The sequence below is a fragment of the Mesoplodon bidens genome, assembly GCF_964165515.1.
Source record: "Mesoplodon bidens genome assembly, chromosome: 17".
Lineage (NCBI taxonomy): Eukaryota > Metazoa > Chordata > Mammalia > Artiodactyla > Ziphiidae > Mesoplodon > Mesoplodon bidens.
Window position 1 is genome coordinate 77,547,073 of NC_138174.1, and position 16,751 is coordinate 77,563,823.

Sequence of the window (16,751 nt, forward strand, 5' to 3'; positions counted from 1 at the left end):
GTGGTTACCGCCGTTTTTACACGGGAAATACGAGTCACACTTGGAACCACGGAACCCGCGGGGTCGTAGCTGCCAAGCTCCCGCCTCCGAACGAGCTAATCAGCGAATCGCGCACGGACACGTCATTGGCTGCGCGTCCGCGGCAGCTTGAGTTGCAGAGGAAAGGCGTCCACGGCCGCACGAGAACCCCGGCCACCTAAGGGCCAAGAGAGAGCCTCGGCACTAACGGCACGAAGCCCGTTTCCGTCGCCAGGAGGGACGCCTTTGCGGCGGACTTCCGGGGCGGGGCGGGGCCGGGAGCGGAAGGTTCCGGGCAGCGCGCGCGGCCGGGTGGGGTCGGTCCCGGGCTTGGGGCGCGGCGCCGGCGCGGGGGCTGGGACTGCCCGGCTGGCAGCAGGAGGGAGGGTACGCGCCGGACCCCGGCCACGCAGCCATGAACCTGGAGCGGCTGCGGAAGCGCGTCCGGCAGTACCTGGACCAGGTGGGCGGCCCTATCCGGGGAGCGCGGGCCGGGGCTCGGCAGGCAGCAGGGCGGCTGCTGTCGGGGTCTTGGCGGCGCGCGGTCCTAAGGGCCTGGGCTTTGGTTCGGGGTAGAGCCCCCGAAGGGAGGGGTCGAGCCCCCCGCCCTCTGCAGCCGGGAGGCTGAGGAACGCTGAGCGTGAAGCCACTAACGCGCGCGGCGAGCCTTACACGAGTTCACGCCCCGCTCCGCAGCCGGCCCACCCCGGACACAGAGGTGCTCAGCACATACTTCGTGCTAAGTGGAAGTTGAAGGATTATCTTAGGATGAAAGTTGCGGGGTGGCCTTTGCATTTAGCTAGCTAATAGAAAATTTTTGGAAAGTTTAGTTGTCCTTCTTATTTGGCCGAATGTAACTGAATAAAGATAAAAACAAATCTGTAGTCCCAAAATCAGTACTTTAAAAAGTTCCTGTCAACTACACTTTCATTCCCTGTACTCCCCTTGAATGAACAGCAAACAGTGTTTAAGGGAAAGAAATGTTTCCAGAATCAGCAGCATCAGTTTAATCTGCGATGTCACTTAGTTTTTGTAAAATGTATGCTCTCCCAATAAATTGGAAACCAAGAAGGGGAGAGAAAAGCGTGTTCACGGTGAACTGTTCGATGTGCAATGTAGCAGCTGAATGTTTGGCAGCACGCTGAAGGGCTGTATTTTGGTTTGCCATAAGTCAGCTGAATTGAATAAATGCTTCCTGCGCATTTTTTCTCTGGCTCTGGGGATGCAGTAAGGAAGGAGACAGGCCTGGTTCCACCCTCCAGGCACTAACATTGAGCAGATTTGTAACCGTCCCAGAAGCATTCCTCCTCCCAAACTGACTGGCAGCGGAGTTGCTGGTTTGTATCCAGGAGGACTGAGGCAAAGACTGAGAACCTTACTAATGGCTAGATGTTGCAAAATGATCACTTAAGTTATCTACTTCTTTAGATACCTGCTGATATAATTTTGCAATGTATAAGTTAAAAAAAACTACCTTCTTCAACTGTATATATCAAAGGTCTTCCAATGATATTTTTATTGCACCATTGAACTAAAACTCACCAACCTGAGATATAAGATAGAGAGATGATTGATAGACCCTTTACTACATGTAAAAAACTATTGTACTGAGATGTGGATTTATTATATAGCATTCTAATAATATCTATCTGTGTAAAACGATTGAAGTAACAGGGCAATTACCACTTTTCGTTTGTTTGTTTTTGGATACAGCAACAGTATCAGAGCGCTCTATTTTGGGCAGATAAAGTAGCCTCACTCTCTCATGGTAAGTGGCAGATTCTCATTTTTTTTTCTGATTTCTCTATCCTTAAAAAACTTTCTACTCTACCTTGCACCTCTGACCATTTATGTAATTTTCCCGCCAGAGGAACCCCAGGACGTTTACTGGTTGGCTCAGTGTCTTTACCTGACAGCCCAGTATCATAGAGCAGCTCATGCACTTCGGTCACGAAAACTGGACAAAGTAAGTGATTGTATGAACCTTAAAGCTTTTTAAAAATGTTATTAGATTAGTATTTTAGGTATATGTTCTTTTTATGTCAAAATATTTTTAAGGATTCAATTTTTCATATTAAATGTAAAGAGAAAATTTCTTGTGTACGTTTTTTTTTCTCCTTTGGCCGCGCCACGCGGCATAAGGGATCTTAGTTCCCTGACCAGGGATCGAACCCGCACCCCCTGCATTAGAAGTGCAGAGTCTTAACCACTGGACCACCAGGGAAGTCCAAGAGAAAATTTCTTATTCCTAATCTCGGCCACTTTGTTTTTCCCTCCCCCCACCCCCCATCTAATCACTAAGTTTTGAAAATTCTGTTTCCTAAATAGCTCTGAAAGTATGGATAGTCCTTTCTATCTCATTACCATTCATACATGTCAGGCCTGTAATTTGTCTGTTTTGTTGTTTTAGCCTCTCTCCTTTCTCTTTCCTCCAGTAACATCTTTCCCACACCCCACCTTCCTTGTCTCCAGTTCATCTTCTAAACTGTCAAAGGGTGGTCTTCCTGAAACAGATCTGATCACATCACTCCAGTGTAACTCAGTGATTTCCTATTGCCTACAGGGTAAAGTCAGATGCATTCATAGGCACCCCAGGTGCTTCTTTTTTTTTTTTTTTTTTTTTTTTTAAGTTTATTTATTCATTTTTTTAATTAGTTTCTGCTTTATAACAAAGTGAATCAGTCATACATATACATCTGTTCCCACATCCCTTCCCTCATGCATCTCCCTCCCTCCCACCCTCCCCATCCCACCCCTCCAGGCGGTCACAAAGCACCGAGCTGATCTCCCTGTGCTCTGCGGCTGCTTCCCACTATCTATCTACCTGACGTTTGGTAGTGTATACACGTCCATGCCTCTCTTTCGCCTTGTCACAGCCCACCCTTCCCCCTCCCCATATCCTCAAGTCCATTCTCAAGTAGGTCTGCGTCTTCATTCCCGTTTTGCCCCTAGGTTCTTCATGACATTTTTTTTTTTAATTCCGTATATATGTGTTAGCATACGGTATTTGTCTTTCTCTTTCTGACTAACTTCACTCTGTATGACAGACTCTAGGTCTATCCACCTCATTACAAATAGCTCAGTTTCGTTTCTTTTTATGGCTGAGTAATATTCCATTGTATATATGTGCCACATCTTCTTTATCCATTCATCCGATGATGGACACTTAGGTTGTTTCCAGCTCCGGGCTATTGTGAATAGAGCTGCAATGAACATTTTGGTACATGTCTCTTTTTGAATTATGGTTTTCTCAGGGTATATGCCCAGTAGTGGGATTGCTGGGTCATATGGTAGTTCTATTTGTAGTTTTTTAAGGAACCTCCATACCGTTCTCCATAGTGGCTGTACCAATTCACATTCCCACCAGCAGTGCAAGAGTGTTCCCTTTTCTCCACACCCTCTCCAGCATTTATTGTTTCTAGATTTCTCTTTTTTTTTTTTTTTAATTAGTTTCTGCTTTATAACAAAGTGAATCAGTCATACATATACATCTGTTCCCACATCCCTTCCCTCATGCATCTCCCTCCCTCCCACCCTTCCCATCCCACCCCTCCAGGCGGTCACAAAGCACCGAGCTGATCTCCCTGTGCTCTGCGGCTGCTTCCCACTATCTATCTACCTTACGTTTGGTAGTGTATATATGTCCATGCCTCTCTTTCGCTTTGTCACAGCTTACCCTTCCCCCTCCCCATATCCTCAAGTCCATTCTCAAGTAGGTCTGTGTCTTTATTCTCGTTTTGCCCCTAGGTTCTTCATGACATTTTTTTTTTAAATTCCGTATATATGTGTTAGCATACGGTATTTGTCTTTCTCTTTCTGACTAACTTCACTCTGTATGACAGACTCTAGGTCTATCCACCTCATTACAAATAGCTCAGTTTCGTTTCTTTTTATGGCTGAGTAATATTCCATTGTATATATGTGCCACATCTTCTTTATCCATTCATCCGATGATGGACACTTAGGTTGTTTCCAGCTCCGGGCTATTGTGAATAGAGCTGCAATGAACATTTTGGTACATGTCTCTTTTGGAATTATGGTTTTCTCAGGGTATATGCCCAGTAGTGGGATTGCTGGGTCATATGGTAGTTCTATTTGTAGTTTTTTAAGGAACCTCCATACCGTTCTCCATAGTGGCTGTACCAATTCACATTCCCACCAGCAGTGCAAGAGTGTTCCCTTTTCTCCACACCCTCTCCAGCACTTATTGTTTCTAGATTCCTTGATGATGGCCATTCTGACTGGTGTGAGATGATATCTCATTGTAGTTTTGATTTGCATTTCTCTAATGATTAATGATGTTGAGCATTCTTTCATGTGTTTGTTGGCAGTCTGTATATCTTCTTTGGAGAAATGCCTATTTAAGTCTTCTGCCCATTTTTGGATTGGGTTGTCTGTTTTTTTGCTATTGAGCTGCATGAGCTGTTTATAAATTTTGGAGATTAATCCTTTGTCAGTTGCTTCATTTGCAAATATTTTCTCCCATTCTGAGGGTTGTCTTTTGGTCTTCTTTATGGTTTCCTTTGCTGTGCAAAAGCTTTGAAGTTTCATTAGGTCCCATTTGTTTATCTTTGTTTTTATTTCCATTTCTCTAGGAGGTGGGTCCAAAAGGATCTTGCTGTGATTTATGTCATAGAGTGTTCTACCTATGTTTTCCTCTAAGAGTTTGATAGTTTCTGGCCTTACATTTAAGTCTTTAATCCATTTTGAGCTTATTTTTGTGTATGGTGCTAGGGAATGATCTAATCTCAAACTTTTACATGTCCCTGTCCAGTTTTCCCAGCACCACTTATTGAAGAGGCTGTCCTTTCTCCACTGTACATTCCTGCCTCCTTTATCAAAGATAAGTTGGCCATATGTGCGTGGGTTTATCTCTGGGCTTTCTATCCTGATCCACTGATCTATCTTTCTGTTTTTATGCCAGTACCAGACTGTCTTAATTACTGTAGCTTTGTAGTATAGTCTGAAGTCAGGGAGCCTGATTCCTCCAGCTCCGTTTTTCGTTCTCAAGATTGCTTTAGCTATTCGGGGCCTTTTGTTTTTCCAAACAAATTTTGAAATTTTTTGTTCTAGTTCTGTGAAAAATGCCATTGGTAGTTTGATAGGGATTGCATTGAATCTGTAGATTGCTTTGGGTAGTAGAGTCATTTTCACAATATTGATTCTTCCAATCCAGGAGCATGGTATATCTCTCCATCTATTTGTATCATCTTTAATTTCTTTCATCAGTGTCTTATAGTTTTCTGCATACAGGTCTTTTGTCTCCTTAGGTAGGTTTATTCCTAGATATTTTATTCTTTTTGTTGCGATGGTAAATGGGAGTGTTTTCTTGATTTCATTTTCAGATTTTTCATCATTAGTGTATAGGAATGCCAGAGATTTCTGTACATTAATTTTATATCCTGCTACTTTACCAAATTCATTGATTAGCTCTAGTAGTTTTTCGGTAGCATCTTTAGGATTCTCTATGTATAGTATCATGTCATCTGCAAACAGTGACAGCTTTACTTCTTCTTTTCCAATTTGGATTCCTTTTATTTCCTTTTCTTCTCTGATTGCTGTGGCTAAAACTTCCAAAACTATGTTGAATAAGAGTGGTGAGAGTGGGCAGCCTTGTCTTGTTCCTGATCTTAGTGGAAATGGTTTCAGTTTTTCACCATTGAGGACAATGTTGGCTGTGGGTTTGTCATATATGGCCTTTATTATGTTGAGGAAAGATCCCTCTATACCTACTTTCTGCAGGGTTTTTATCATAAATGGGTGTTGAATTTTGTCGAAAGCTTTCTCTGCATCTATTGAGATGATCATATGGTTTTTCTCCTTCAACTTGTTAATATGGTGTATTACATTGATTGATTTGCGTATATTGAAGAATCCTTGCATTCCTGGGATAAACCCCACTTGATCATGGTGTATGATCCTTTTAATGTGCTCTTGGATTCTGTTTGCTAGTATTTTGTTGAGGATTTTTGCATCTATGTTCATCAGTGATATTGGCCTGTAGTTTTCTTTCTTTGTGACATCCTTGCCTGGTTTTGGTATCAAGGTGATGTCGGCCTCGTAGAATGAGTTTGGGAGTGTTCCTCCCTCTGCTATATTTTGGAAGAGTTTGAGAAGGATAGGTGTTAGCTCTTCTCTAAATGTTTGATAGAATTCACCTGTGAAGCCATCTGGTCCTGGGCTTTTGTTTGATGGAAGATTTTTAATCACAGTTTCAATTTCAGTGCTTGTGATTGGTCTATTCATATTTTCTATTTCTTCCTGAGTCAGTCTTGGCAGGTTGTGCATTTCTAAGAATGTGTCCATTTCTTCCAGGTTGTCCATTTTATTGGAATAGAGTTGCTTATAGTAATCTCTCATAATCTTTTGTATTTCTGCAGTGTCAGTTGTTACTTCTCCTTTTTCATTTCTAATTCTATTGATTTGAGTCTTCTCCCTTTTTTTCTTGATGAGTCTGGCTAATGGTTTGTCAATTTTGTTTATCTTCTCAAAGAACCAGCTTTTAGTTTGGTTGATCTTTGCTATCGTTTCCTTCATTTCTTTTTCATTTATTTCTGATCTGATCTTTATGATTTCTTTCCTTCTGCTAGCTTTGGGGTATTTTTGTTCTTCTTTCTCTAATTGCTTTAGGTGCAGGGTCAGGTTGTTTACTCGAAATGCTTCCTGTTTCTTAAGGTGGGATTGTATTGCTATAAACTTCCCCCTTAGAACTGCTTTTGCTGCGTCCCATAGGTTTTGGGTCGTCGTGTCTCCATTGTCATTTGTTTCTAGGTATTTTTTAATTTCCTCTTTGATTTCTTCAGTGATCACTTCGTTATTGAGTAGTGTATTGTTTAGCCTCCATGTGTTTGTATTTTTTACACATCTTTTCCTGTAATTGATGTCTAGTCTCATAGCATTGTGGTCGGAGAAGATACTTGATACAATTTCAATTTTCTTAAAATTACCGAGGCTTGATTTGTGACCCAAGATATGATCTATCCTGGAGAATGTTCCATGAGCACTTGAGAAAAATGTGTATTCTGTTGTTTTTGGATGGAATGTCCTATAAATATCAACTAAGTCCATCTCGTTTAATGTATCATTTAAAGCTTGTGTTTCCTTATTTATTTTCATTTTGGATGATCTGTCCATTGGTGAAAGTGGGGTGTTAAAGTCCCCTACTATGAGTGTGTTACTGTCGATTTCCCCTTTTATGGCTGTTAGTATTTGCCTTATGTATTGAGGTGCTCCTATGTTGGGTGCATAAATATTTACAATTGTTATATCTTCTTCTTGGATCGATCCCTTTATCGTTATGTAGTGTCCTTCCTTGTCTCTTCTAATAGTCTTTATTTTAAAGTCTATTTTGTCTGATATAAGAATTGCTACTCCAGCTTTCTTTTGATTTCCATTTGCATGGAATATCTTTTTCCATCCCTTTACTTTCAATCTGTATGTGTCTCTAGGTCTGAAGTGGGTCTCTTGTAGACAGCATATATATGGGTCTTGTTTTTGTATCCATTCAGCCACTCTGTGTCTTTTGGTGGGAGCATTTAGTCCATTTACATTTAAGGTAATTATTGATATGTATGTTCCTATTCCCATTTCCTTAATTGCTTTGGGTTCGTTATTGTAGGTATATTCCTTCTGTTGTGTTTCTTGCCTAGAGAAGTTCCTTTAGCATTTGTTGTAAAGCTGGTTTGGTGGTGCTGAACTCTCTCAGCTTTTGCTTGTCTGTAAAGGTTTTAATTTCTCCATCAAATCTGAATGAGATCCTTGCTGGGTAGAGTAATCTAGGTTGCAGGTTTCTCTCCTTCATCACTTTAATTATGTCCTGCCACTCCCTTCTGGCTTGTAGGGTTTCTGCTGAGAGATCAGCTGTTAACCTTATGGGGATTCCCTTGTGTGTTATTTGTTGTTTTTGCCTTGCTGCTTTTAATATGATTTCTTTGTGTTTAATTTTTGACAGTTTGATTAATATGTGTCTTGGTGTATTTCTCCTTGGATTTATTCTGTATGGGACTCTCTGTGCCTCCTGGACTTGATTAACTATTTCCTTTCCCAAATTAGGGAAGTTTTCAACTATAATCTCTTCAAATATTTTCTCAGTCCCTTTCTTTTTCTCTTCTTCTTCTGGAACCCCTATAATTCGAATGTTGGTGCGTTTAATGTTGTCCCAGAGATCTCTGAGACTCTCCTCTGTTCTTTTCATTCTTTTTTCTTTATTTTGCTCTGCATCAGTTATTTCCACTATTTTATCTTCCACCTCACTTATCCGTTCTTCTGCCTCAGTTATTCTGCTATTGATCCCATCTAGAGTATTTTTCATTTCATTTATTGTGTTTTTAATCGATGCTTGATTCATCTTTAGTTCTTCTAGGTCCTTGTTAACTGTTTCTTGCATGTTGTCTATTCTATTTCCAAGATTATGGATCATGGAAATAGAATCTTGGATCAGCTTTACTATCATTATTCTGAATTCTTTTTCAGGTAGACTGCCTATTACCTCTTCATTTGTTAGGTCTGGTAGGTGTTTATCTTGCTCCTTCACCTGCTGTGTGTTTTTCTGCCTTCTCATTTTGCTTATGTTACTGTGTTTGGGGTCTCCTTTTTGCCGGCTGCAGATTCGTAGTTCCCGTTGTTTTTGGTGTCTGACCCCAGTGGCTAAGGTTGTTTCAGTAGGTTGGGTAGGCTTCCTGGTGGGGGGGACTAATTCCTGTGCTCTGGTGGTTGAGGCTCGATCTTGTCTTTCTGGTGGACAGGTCCACGTCTGGTGGTGTGTTTTGGGGTGCCTATGGCCTTATTATGTTTTTAGGTAGCCTCTCTGCTAATGGGTGGGGTTGTGTTCCTGCCTTGCTAGTTGCTTGGCATAGGGTGACCTGCACTGTAGCTTGCTGGTCGTTGACTGAAGCTGGGTGCTGGTGTTGGGATGGAGATCTCTGGGAGATTTTCGCTGCTTGATATTATGTGGAGCTGGGAGGTCTGTTGTGGACCCGTGTCCTGAAGTTGGCTCTCCCACTTCAGAGGCACAGCACTGGCTCCTGGCTGCAGCACCAAGAGCCTTTCATCCACCCGGCTCAGAGTAACAGGGAGAAAAAGTAGAAAGAAAGAATTAGTAGAAGAAAGAAAGAGAGAGGGAAAGAAAGGAAGAAGGGAAGAAAGGAAGGAAGGAAGGAAGGAAGAAAGAAAGGAGGGAGGGAGGGAGGGAGGAAGGATGGAAAGAAAGGAGGGAGGGAGGGAGAAAGGAAAGGAAGAAAGACAGGAGGGAGGGAGGAAGGAAAGAAAAAGAAAGTGGAAAGAAGAAGGGTGGGAGGGAGGAAAGAAAAAGAAAGAAGGAAAGGAGGAGCGGAGGGAGGGAGGGAGGAAGGGAGAGTAGGAAAAAAAGAAAGAGCAGGTAAAGTAAAATAGAATAAAGTATGAAATATAGTAGCGTTATTAAAATTAGAAAGTAATTATTGAAAAAAAAAAAAAAAAACCGGACCGATAGAACCCTGAGACATATGGTGGAAGCAAAGCTATACAGAGAGAATCTTACACAGAAGATTACACATACACATTCACAAAAAGAGAGCAGGGGGAAAAATCAAAAATCTTGCTCTCCAAGTCCACCTCCTCAATTTGGGATAATTCGTTGTAAAAAGAGGAAAAGGGCGAGAAGTCTGAAATCTTGCTCTCTAAGTCCACCTCCTTAATTTGGAATAATTCGTTGTAAAAAGAGGAAAAGGGGGGAAAGTCTTAAATCTTGTCCTCAAAGTCCACTTCCTCAATTTGGGATGATTCGCTGTCCATTCATGCACTCCACAGACGCAGGGCACATCAAATGGACCGTGGAGCTTTAATCCGCTGCCTCCGAGGCTGCACAGAGAGATTTCCCTGCCTCTGCTCTCACAGCTCCCGGGTCTCAGCCTTGGACCTGGCCCCGCCTCTGCGCGTAGGTCGCCGGAGGGCGTCCGTTCTTCGCTCAGACAGGACGGGTTTAAAGGAGCCGCTGATTCGGGGGCTCTGGCTCACTCAGGCAGAGGGGAGGGAGGGGCGCGCAGTGTGGGGCGGGCCTGCGGCGGCAGAGGCCGGCGTGACGTTGCAGCAGCCCGTGGCGCTCCGTGCGCTTTCCCGGGAAAGCCGTCCCCGGGTCTCGGGGACCCCAGCAGTGGCGGGGTGCACAGGCCCCCCGGAAGGCGGGGCGGACAGTGACCCGCGCTCGCACACAGGCCCCGCGGCGGCGGCGGCGGCGGCGGGCCGCGGCGGGCGGGCGGCGGCGGCGGCGGCGGCCCACGCCCGTCTCCGAGGTCCGTGCCTTACCCGCGGCTCGTGCCTGTCACCGGCGCTTCCCCAAGCAGCCCTCTTAATGCCCTCTCCTCGCGCACCAGGAAACAAAAGGGAAAAAAGTCTCTTGCCTCTTCAGCAGCTCCAGACCCTTTCCCCGGACTCCCTCCGGGCTAGCCGTGGTGCACTAACTCCTTCAGGCTCTCTTCCTGCCGCCAGCCCCAGTCCTCTCCCTGCGCTCCGACTGAAAGCCGATACCCGAGCCTCAGCTCCCAGCCCCGCCCGCCACGGCGGCCGAGCAGACAAGCCTCTCGGGCTGGTGTGTGCCTGAGGGCACCGCTCCTCTGTGCCAGAATCTCTCCGCTTTGCCCTCCGCACCCCTGTTGCTGTGCTCTCCTCCGCTACTCCGAAGCTTTCCCCCTCCGCCACCTGCAGTCTCCGCCCGCGAAGGGGCTTGTAGTGTGTAGAAACCTTCCCCCCTTCACGGCTCCCTCCCACTGGTGCAGGTCCCGTCCCTATCCTATTGTCTCTGTTTATTCTTTTTTTCTTTTGCCCTACCCAGGTATGTGGGGAGCTTCTTGCCTTTTGGGGGGTCTGAGGTCTTCTGTCAGCGTTCAGTAGGTGTTCTGTAGGAGTTGTTCCACGTGTAGATGAATTTCTGATGTATCTGTGGGGAGGAAGGTGATCTCCGCGTCTTACTCTTCCGCCATCTTCCTCCGGGGTCCTGAAGCATGTCCTTGCCTCCTATCACACTGGAATCCCATCAAGCCTTCAGGCTTCCTACCAGCTTACAGGATGGAATCTGCTGGCGTCTCCCCGCTTTTCCCCTCCATTAATGGCAGGGTCCCAATGTGTACTTGCGACCCATGCTTTTCTCAAACCAGTGCTTCTCCCCCAGGTGCTTCTTGATTTCTCTCCAGTCTGTGTCTGACCCACCACCACCATCAGTGCATGGAATGTGTATCCAGTCATGCTGACTGCTTGCAGTTCCTTAGATGTGTGACAGTTATTCAGACTCAGTGCTGGAATGCTGACCAACTCCTAAGTTACCCTCTCCCCTGGAGATGTTTTCTTATTCAACTGGTTAGTATTTTTTATGCGATTCTTTCATAGTTTATGAAAGAAACTGTGCTGTGTTTATGTCTCCCCTGCCACAACCTCCTTGAGGTCAGGTCCCTATTCCTTTTTGAATCCTTGGTGACTGGTAAACAGTAGGTTGATGATGAATATGGGTTAAAAAGGCTGTTTTTTTCCTCTGCGAGAGTAAAAGAGGAATTATGAAAATGACTTTCTTCACTTCATGGTTATAGTTTTCTTTTTGATTGAAGATGCATATTATCTGGATCACTTTTTTAATAGATTGATTTCTTTCCTAGTTGTATGAAGCGTGTCGCTACCTTGCAGCTAGATGCCATGTAAGTGTGCTCTCAGTTTGTTTTATTCGATAAACGTTTAATGTTGTGAATGTTACACATCCTTCCCATGAGTGTGAGAATTCAAAATACTGACTCTCCATTTACTAAAAGCTCATATGCATGAAGAAAATTCTACTTTAGACATTTTAAATTTAAGTAATGAGTGGGTATAATATTTATTACCCTTTTAAAATCTACTGTGATCATGTGTGTACCTAGCATCAGAAGTCATGGTTGACAAACGCTGTTTCTGTTTTCTACACAGTTTGCTGCAAAAGAACATCAGCAGGCTCTCGATATTCTTGATATGGAGGAGCCGATCAACAAAAGACTGTTTGGGAAATGCTCGAAGGATGAAAGTAGCTTGAAAGACCCCTCCAGTGACTGGGAAATGTCACAGTCCTCAGTAAGTAACACTGTAAAAGCCATGCTTCCGTAACATCAGTAAGAATTGCCCACATGATAGGGCAAATGTAAATCACCTTCTTTTACTTGAGTACAATCATGTTAAAATAGTTTGATTGCCAACTTACTTAATTTTCCCAACCCAGGAAGATTCTGAGACATTTCTGAGCCCTCAGTTAGAAGTTGTAATTGTGTCCTAAGATGCTTGAATCGGAAATAGGCAGACTTAAGCTCTTTCTTCTTACATTTGATACCTTAAACTCCTCCCCACAGGTGGAATCATATTTTCCCTTCTTACTGTATTTCAACAGTGTTTTGTACTTACCCCAAAGAAACCTTGATTACCTTAGACTGTTTCTTTGCAGGGAGTGGTGTGGTGTTACTGTTTATGTTATTTTGTGTATTTCAGTTTATATACTTCATACCTGCATAAAATTGCAAATTCCTTGCTGGCAGAGATTATACTGATAGAATGTAACATGATAAATAACATCCACGGTCAGATTACTAATCTGGACTGTTAAGTCTTTTTTTTAACAGCTTTCTTGAGATGTAATTCACATAGCATGCAATTCATGCATTTGAAGTGCATAGTACCTCAGTTTTTAATATATTCGTTGAGCTGTACAACTGTTACCACAGTCAGTTTGAAAACATTTTTTTTTTTTTTTTTACTTCAGCGAGAAACCCTGTACCCTTTAGCTGTTACCCACCAATCCCCCATTTCCCAGTTGTTCTTTATAACATGTCTATGAAGGAACTTGGTTACTCTACTGTTCATCTCAAGAAGGTGGGAATACTGTACATTCTTAGGTTATTTTTCTTTTTAAGAAGCACATTTTTTTGTGAAGAAATACATTTATGAGGGAGTTGAGGATTATCATTATTCTTGGACCTCTTATCCATTAACTGCTAAGAAATGCATGATTTATTTGTAATGCATTATTTATTTTATGAGTTTACTTTTTCTTTTTTTTTTTTTTTTTTTTTGCGGTATGTGGGCCTCTCACTGTTGTGGCCTCTCCCGTCGCGGAGCACAGGCTCCGGATGCGCAGGCTTAGCGGCCATGGCTCACGGGCCCAGCCGCTCCGCGGCATGTGGGATCCTCCCAGACTGGGGCACGAACCCGTGTCCCCTGCATCGGCAGGCGGACTCTCAACCACTGCGCCACCTGGGAAGCCCTACTTTTTCTTAATAACTCATAGGATACTGCATAGGTCTAAGATTCTCTCATAATGTCCTCTACTACTTTTGAATTGTGATATTATGATGAATCCCATTACCAATTTTATTTATTTGTTTTTTTAGTGGTTTGAGAGACGGCAATTTTTATTTATTGTTTGTTTATTTTTGGCTGCGCTGGGTCTTTGTTGTTGTGCGCAGGCTTTCTCTAGTTGCGGCGAGCGGGGGCTACACTTGGTTGCGGTGCACGGGCTTCTCATTGCGGTGGCTTCTCTTGTTGCGGAGCATGGGCTCTAGGCACGAGGGTTTCAGTAGTTGTGGCTCTCGGGCTCTTGAGCACAGGCTCAGTAGTTGTGGCGCATGGGCTTAGTTTGCTCCGTGGCATGTGGGACCTTCCTGGACCAGGGCTCGAACCCGTGTCCCCTGCATTGGCAGGCGGATTCTTAACCACTGTGCCACCAGGGAAGTCCCCATTACCAACTTTAGCTGCATGTCTGGACCATCTTTAAGCTCACTTATTTGTTTTTTGAGGTTCAGAATCTGGAACATAATCAGATTTCTGCATCCTCCTGTTAATGGTAGTAGTGAGGTTGCTGCTGTGTGAGCAGCTTACCGTGTGCTGTGGCTACAGATGGTACCACCTCTGCTCCTTACAGAGCCTATGAGTTAGATGAGGGGAGGAAACGGAGTCACGAGAGGTTAGAGCATTGTCCAGGGTCACTCGTAAGCGTCACAGCTGGGATTTGAGCTCAGGGCTGTCCAGTTCCCAAAGGTCACGCTCCTAACCCCTGTGCTGCATTGCTGCCGGTTTTCTAATATTTACTAAGGTTCGTTCATTGAGATCCACCTATCAAACGGTCTTCATGTTTGATTTAATATACGTATGCTCTGTATGCTGTCTGTAAATCATCACCCTGTTTGAGACAGAACAAGTAATGAACAAAGTAGCAGTAACGTGTAAGCTAGTTATAAAGGTTTGTTGAAGTGAGGAGAGCCTAAGGAAGATAGATGAGAGAAGTTTTACTCTGCTTTTATGTTTCTATTAATTTATATTGTGTCTGAAATTGGGTGGAGCACATCCTTTTAGATGTAAAAAAAAAAAGAAGCGTTAGCCTTCAGACAATATATGATTTTTGATAAAAAATTAATTTCAGTAGTGCTGACTTAGTATGTCACTCATCGTTTTTCCAACAGATCAAGAGTTCTATTTGTCTTTTACGAGGAAAAATCTATGACGCTCTAGATAACCGAACCCTCGCTACTTACAGCTATAAAGAAGCTTTGAAGCTTGACGTCTACTGCTTTGAAGCATTCGATCTTTTAACGTCACACCACATGTTGACAGCCCAAGAAGGTTTGGAAACCCAGGTGTTTTTATGTTTAGCACAATTAATACTGTTTGGATTTTTTTTTTCCTGAAATCTATAGAACCAAGAGCAGGGCTATTATGTACAGGTTTAAATAAACCTATTAACTTCCTTCACATCTTCAAACATGAAGCACGTTGCAAAATACAATATTGTGCGGTGCTTCCTGCAGTCAGAATCTTCAGGGATTGTGATGTGATGAGTGATTTAAAGTTGTAAGGAATTCAGGATCTGATTCAGTGATTTACAACATGGCTGCACTTTAAACCCCCATCATTGTGCAGGTCCTAACTCCAGACCAGTCGAATCAGAATCTGGTGGTGGGGCCCTGGCATCAGATGGTTTACAGCTCCCACATGATCCTGAGGTCTGTCAAGGGCTGAGAACCATTGACCTAGTATGTTGCCAATGGTGTGAGGTGGATAAACAAGAGAAGCAGCGAAAGCGGAGATGTGGTATTAATGGCATTCAGACATTTTAGCCTAATGCGTGGTTCTCAACCAGGGTGATTTTGCCCCCTAGAGGACATTTGGCGGTGTCTGGGGAGAGTTTCATTGTCACAACTTGCAGGTGGGTGGGGCGTGGGTGGTTGAGGCCAGAGGTCCTGCAAACATCCTGCAGTGTGTAGGACAGCCAGCACGGCAGAGAATTGTCCCCACAGTGTCCGTAGTGCTGAGGGTGGGAAAGTGGCTTGGTGGTTCTTAAGTCTGGTGACGACTAGAATTGCCTGGCAGGTTCGTGCAGAGCCCTCAAGGTGATTCTTATTACGTGGGTCTAGAACCACTGTCTTAGTTTTCTCCAGTTCATTCTATCTTGTTATTTCCTCTTTTGAGCTCAATTTACTTAAACCAAGAACTATAGAAGAATATTTTTCATTGCTCATTTTTTTCCCCCATAAATACTGTGAGGACGTCCCTTTTTTCTCAACATTTTTTTAGAAAAAGAACTTCTTGAATCACTACCTCTTAGCAAGCTCTGTACTGAAGAACAGGAATTGCTACGTTTTCTATTTGAGAACAAATTGAAAAAGGTAAGTAAAAACACAAAGTTAATATTTGCTTTGTATAAGCATCTTATTTCATTAAATTTGTCCTCTATTCTTTCACAGGTTAAGAATTTAGAAATTAATTTTTATCAGTTCAGCACATTTTCAAGAACAGATTTAGATTATTTAAAATATATGATGTCGGGCTTCCCTGGTGGCGCAGTGGTTGAGAGTCCGCCTGCCGATGCAGGGGACGGGGGTTCGTGCCCCGGTCTGGGAGGATCCCACATGCCGCGGAGCGGCTGGGCCCGTGAGCCATGGCCGCTGAGCCTGCGTGTCCGGAGCCTGTGCTCTGCAGCGGGAGAGGCCACAGCGGTGAGAGGCCCGCGTACCGCAAAAAAAAAAAAATTAAAATATATGATGTGATTCCTGAAAAAGCTTCCCAAAATATCTGTCTTCCTCCCAGGAACAACTCATACTTTTAAAAGATTGAACTATCAGATAACCAATGATGTGTGAAAATGAGGATTTTTTTCCTCATGCTTCCTGAACTACTATTTTGTAAAATACTTCCTACCATGGAATTCTGTGATAAAATTGAGAAGAGAATTAGACTTGCTGAGAGGAGTACTGGTGATACCTGAAGTTAGAAAAGTTTCGAGCATCTCACAGGTGTCAGTGTTAAACCCTGAAACACCCGGGCCAGGTTGAGTCTGCCTTTTGATTCGGTGCTGCACACTGAGTCGTGTTTGCATTTCTCTGTTTCAGTATAATAAACCCAGTGAGACTGTCATCCCCGAGTCTGTAGATGGTTTGCAGGAGAATCTGGATGTGGTCGTGTCTTTAGCTGAAAGACATTATTATAACTGTGATTTTAAAATGTGCTACAAGCTGACTTCTGTGTAAGTACATCCACTTATTTTTGTGCAGGAACGTAGAGTTTAGTCCATTTTACATGAGAAATGTGTGGGACCTGCTTTCTGAATAACGTCAGACTGATGGATGATCATTTAAGCTGCCTTTTCCATTTGCAGAGTACGGGGCGGGGGCTGCCATCTCAAAAGAGCAGTTTACTGACCCAGGTGTTTGCACATTTGTTGCTTTATTCTCTTAACTCGGGAGTATCCGTGTCCC

The 16,751-nt window shown here is 43.6% G+C and overlaps 1 protein-coding gene across 2 annotated transcripts in view; it reads left to right on the plus strand.

Annotated features, from left to right (window-relative positions):
* Positions 1–313: 313 nt before the first annotated feature.
* The window catches only part of CDC16 (cell division cycle 16), a 37,137-nt gene continuing 20,699 nt past the window's right edge, over positions 314–16,751 (plus strand). The window contains exons 1-8 of one of the 2 annotated variants that reach the window (XM_081214848.1): positions 314–481; positions 1,732–1,786; positions 1,887–1,984; positions 11,640–11,678; positions 11,944–12,084; positions 14,460–14,619; positions 15,571–15,662; positions 16,386–16,519. In XM_081214848.1, coding sequence (XP_081070974.1) covers positions 434–481; positions 1,732–1,786; positions 1,887–1,984; positions 11,640–11,678; positions 11,944–12,084; positions 14,460–14,619; positions 15,571–15,662; positions 16,386–16,519 — 767 coding nt within the window. In that variant the 5' untranslated portion in view covers positions 314–433. Of the gene's footprint in view, positions 482–1,731; positions 1,787–1,886; positions 1,985–11,639; positions 11,679–11,943; positions 12,085–14,459; positions 14,634–15,570; positions 15,663–16,385; positions 16,520–16,751 lie in introns of both variants that reach the window. The other variant, XM_081214849.1, reaches the window with a different exon arrangement.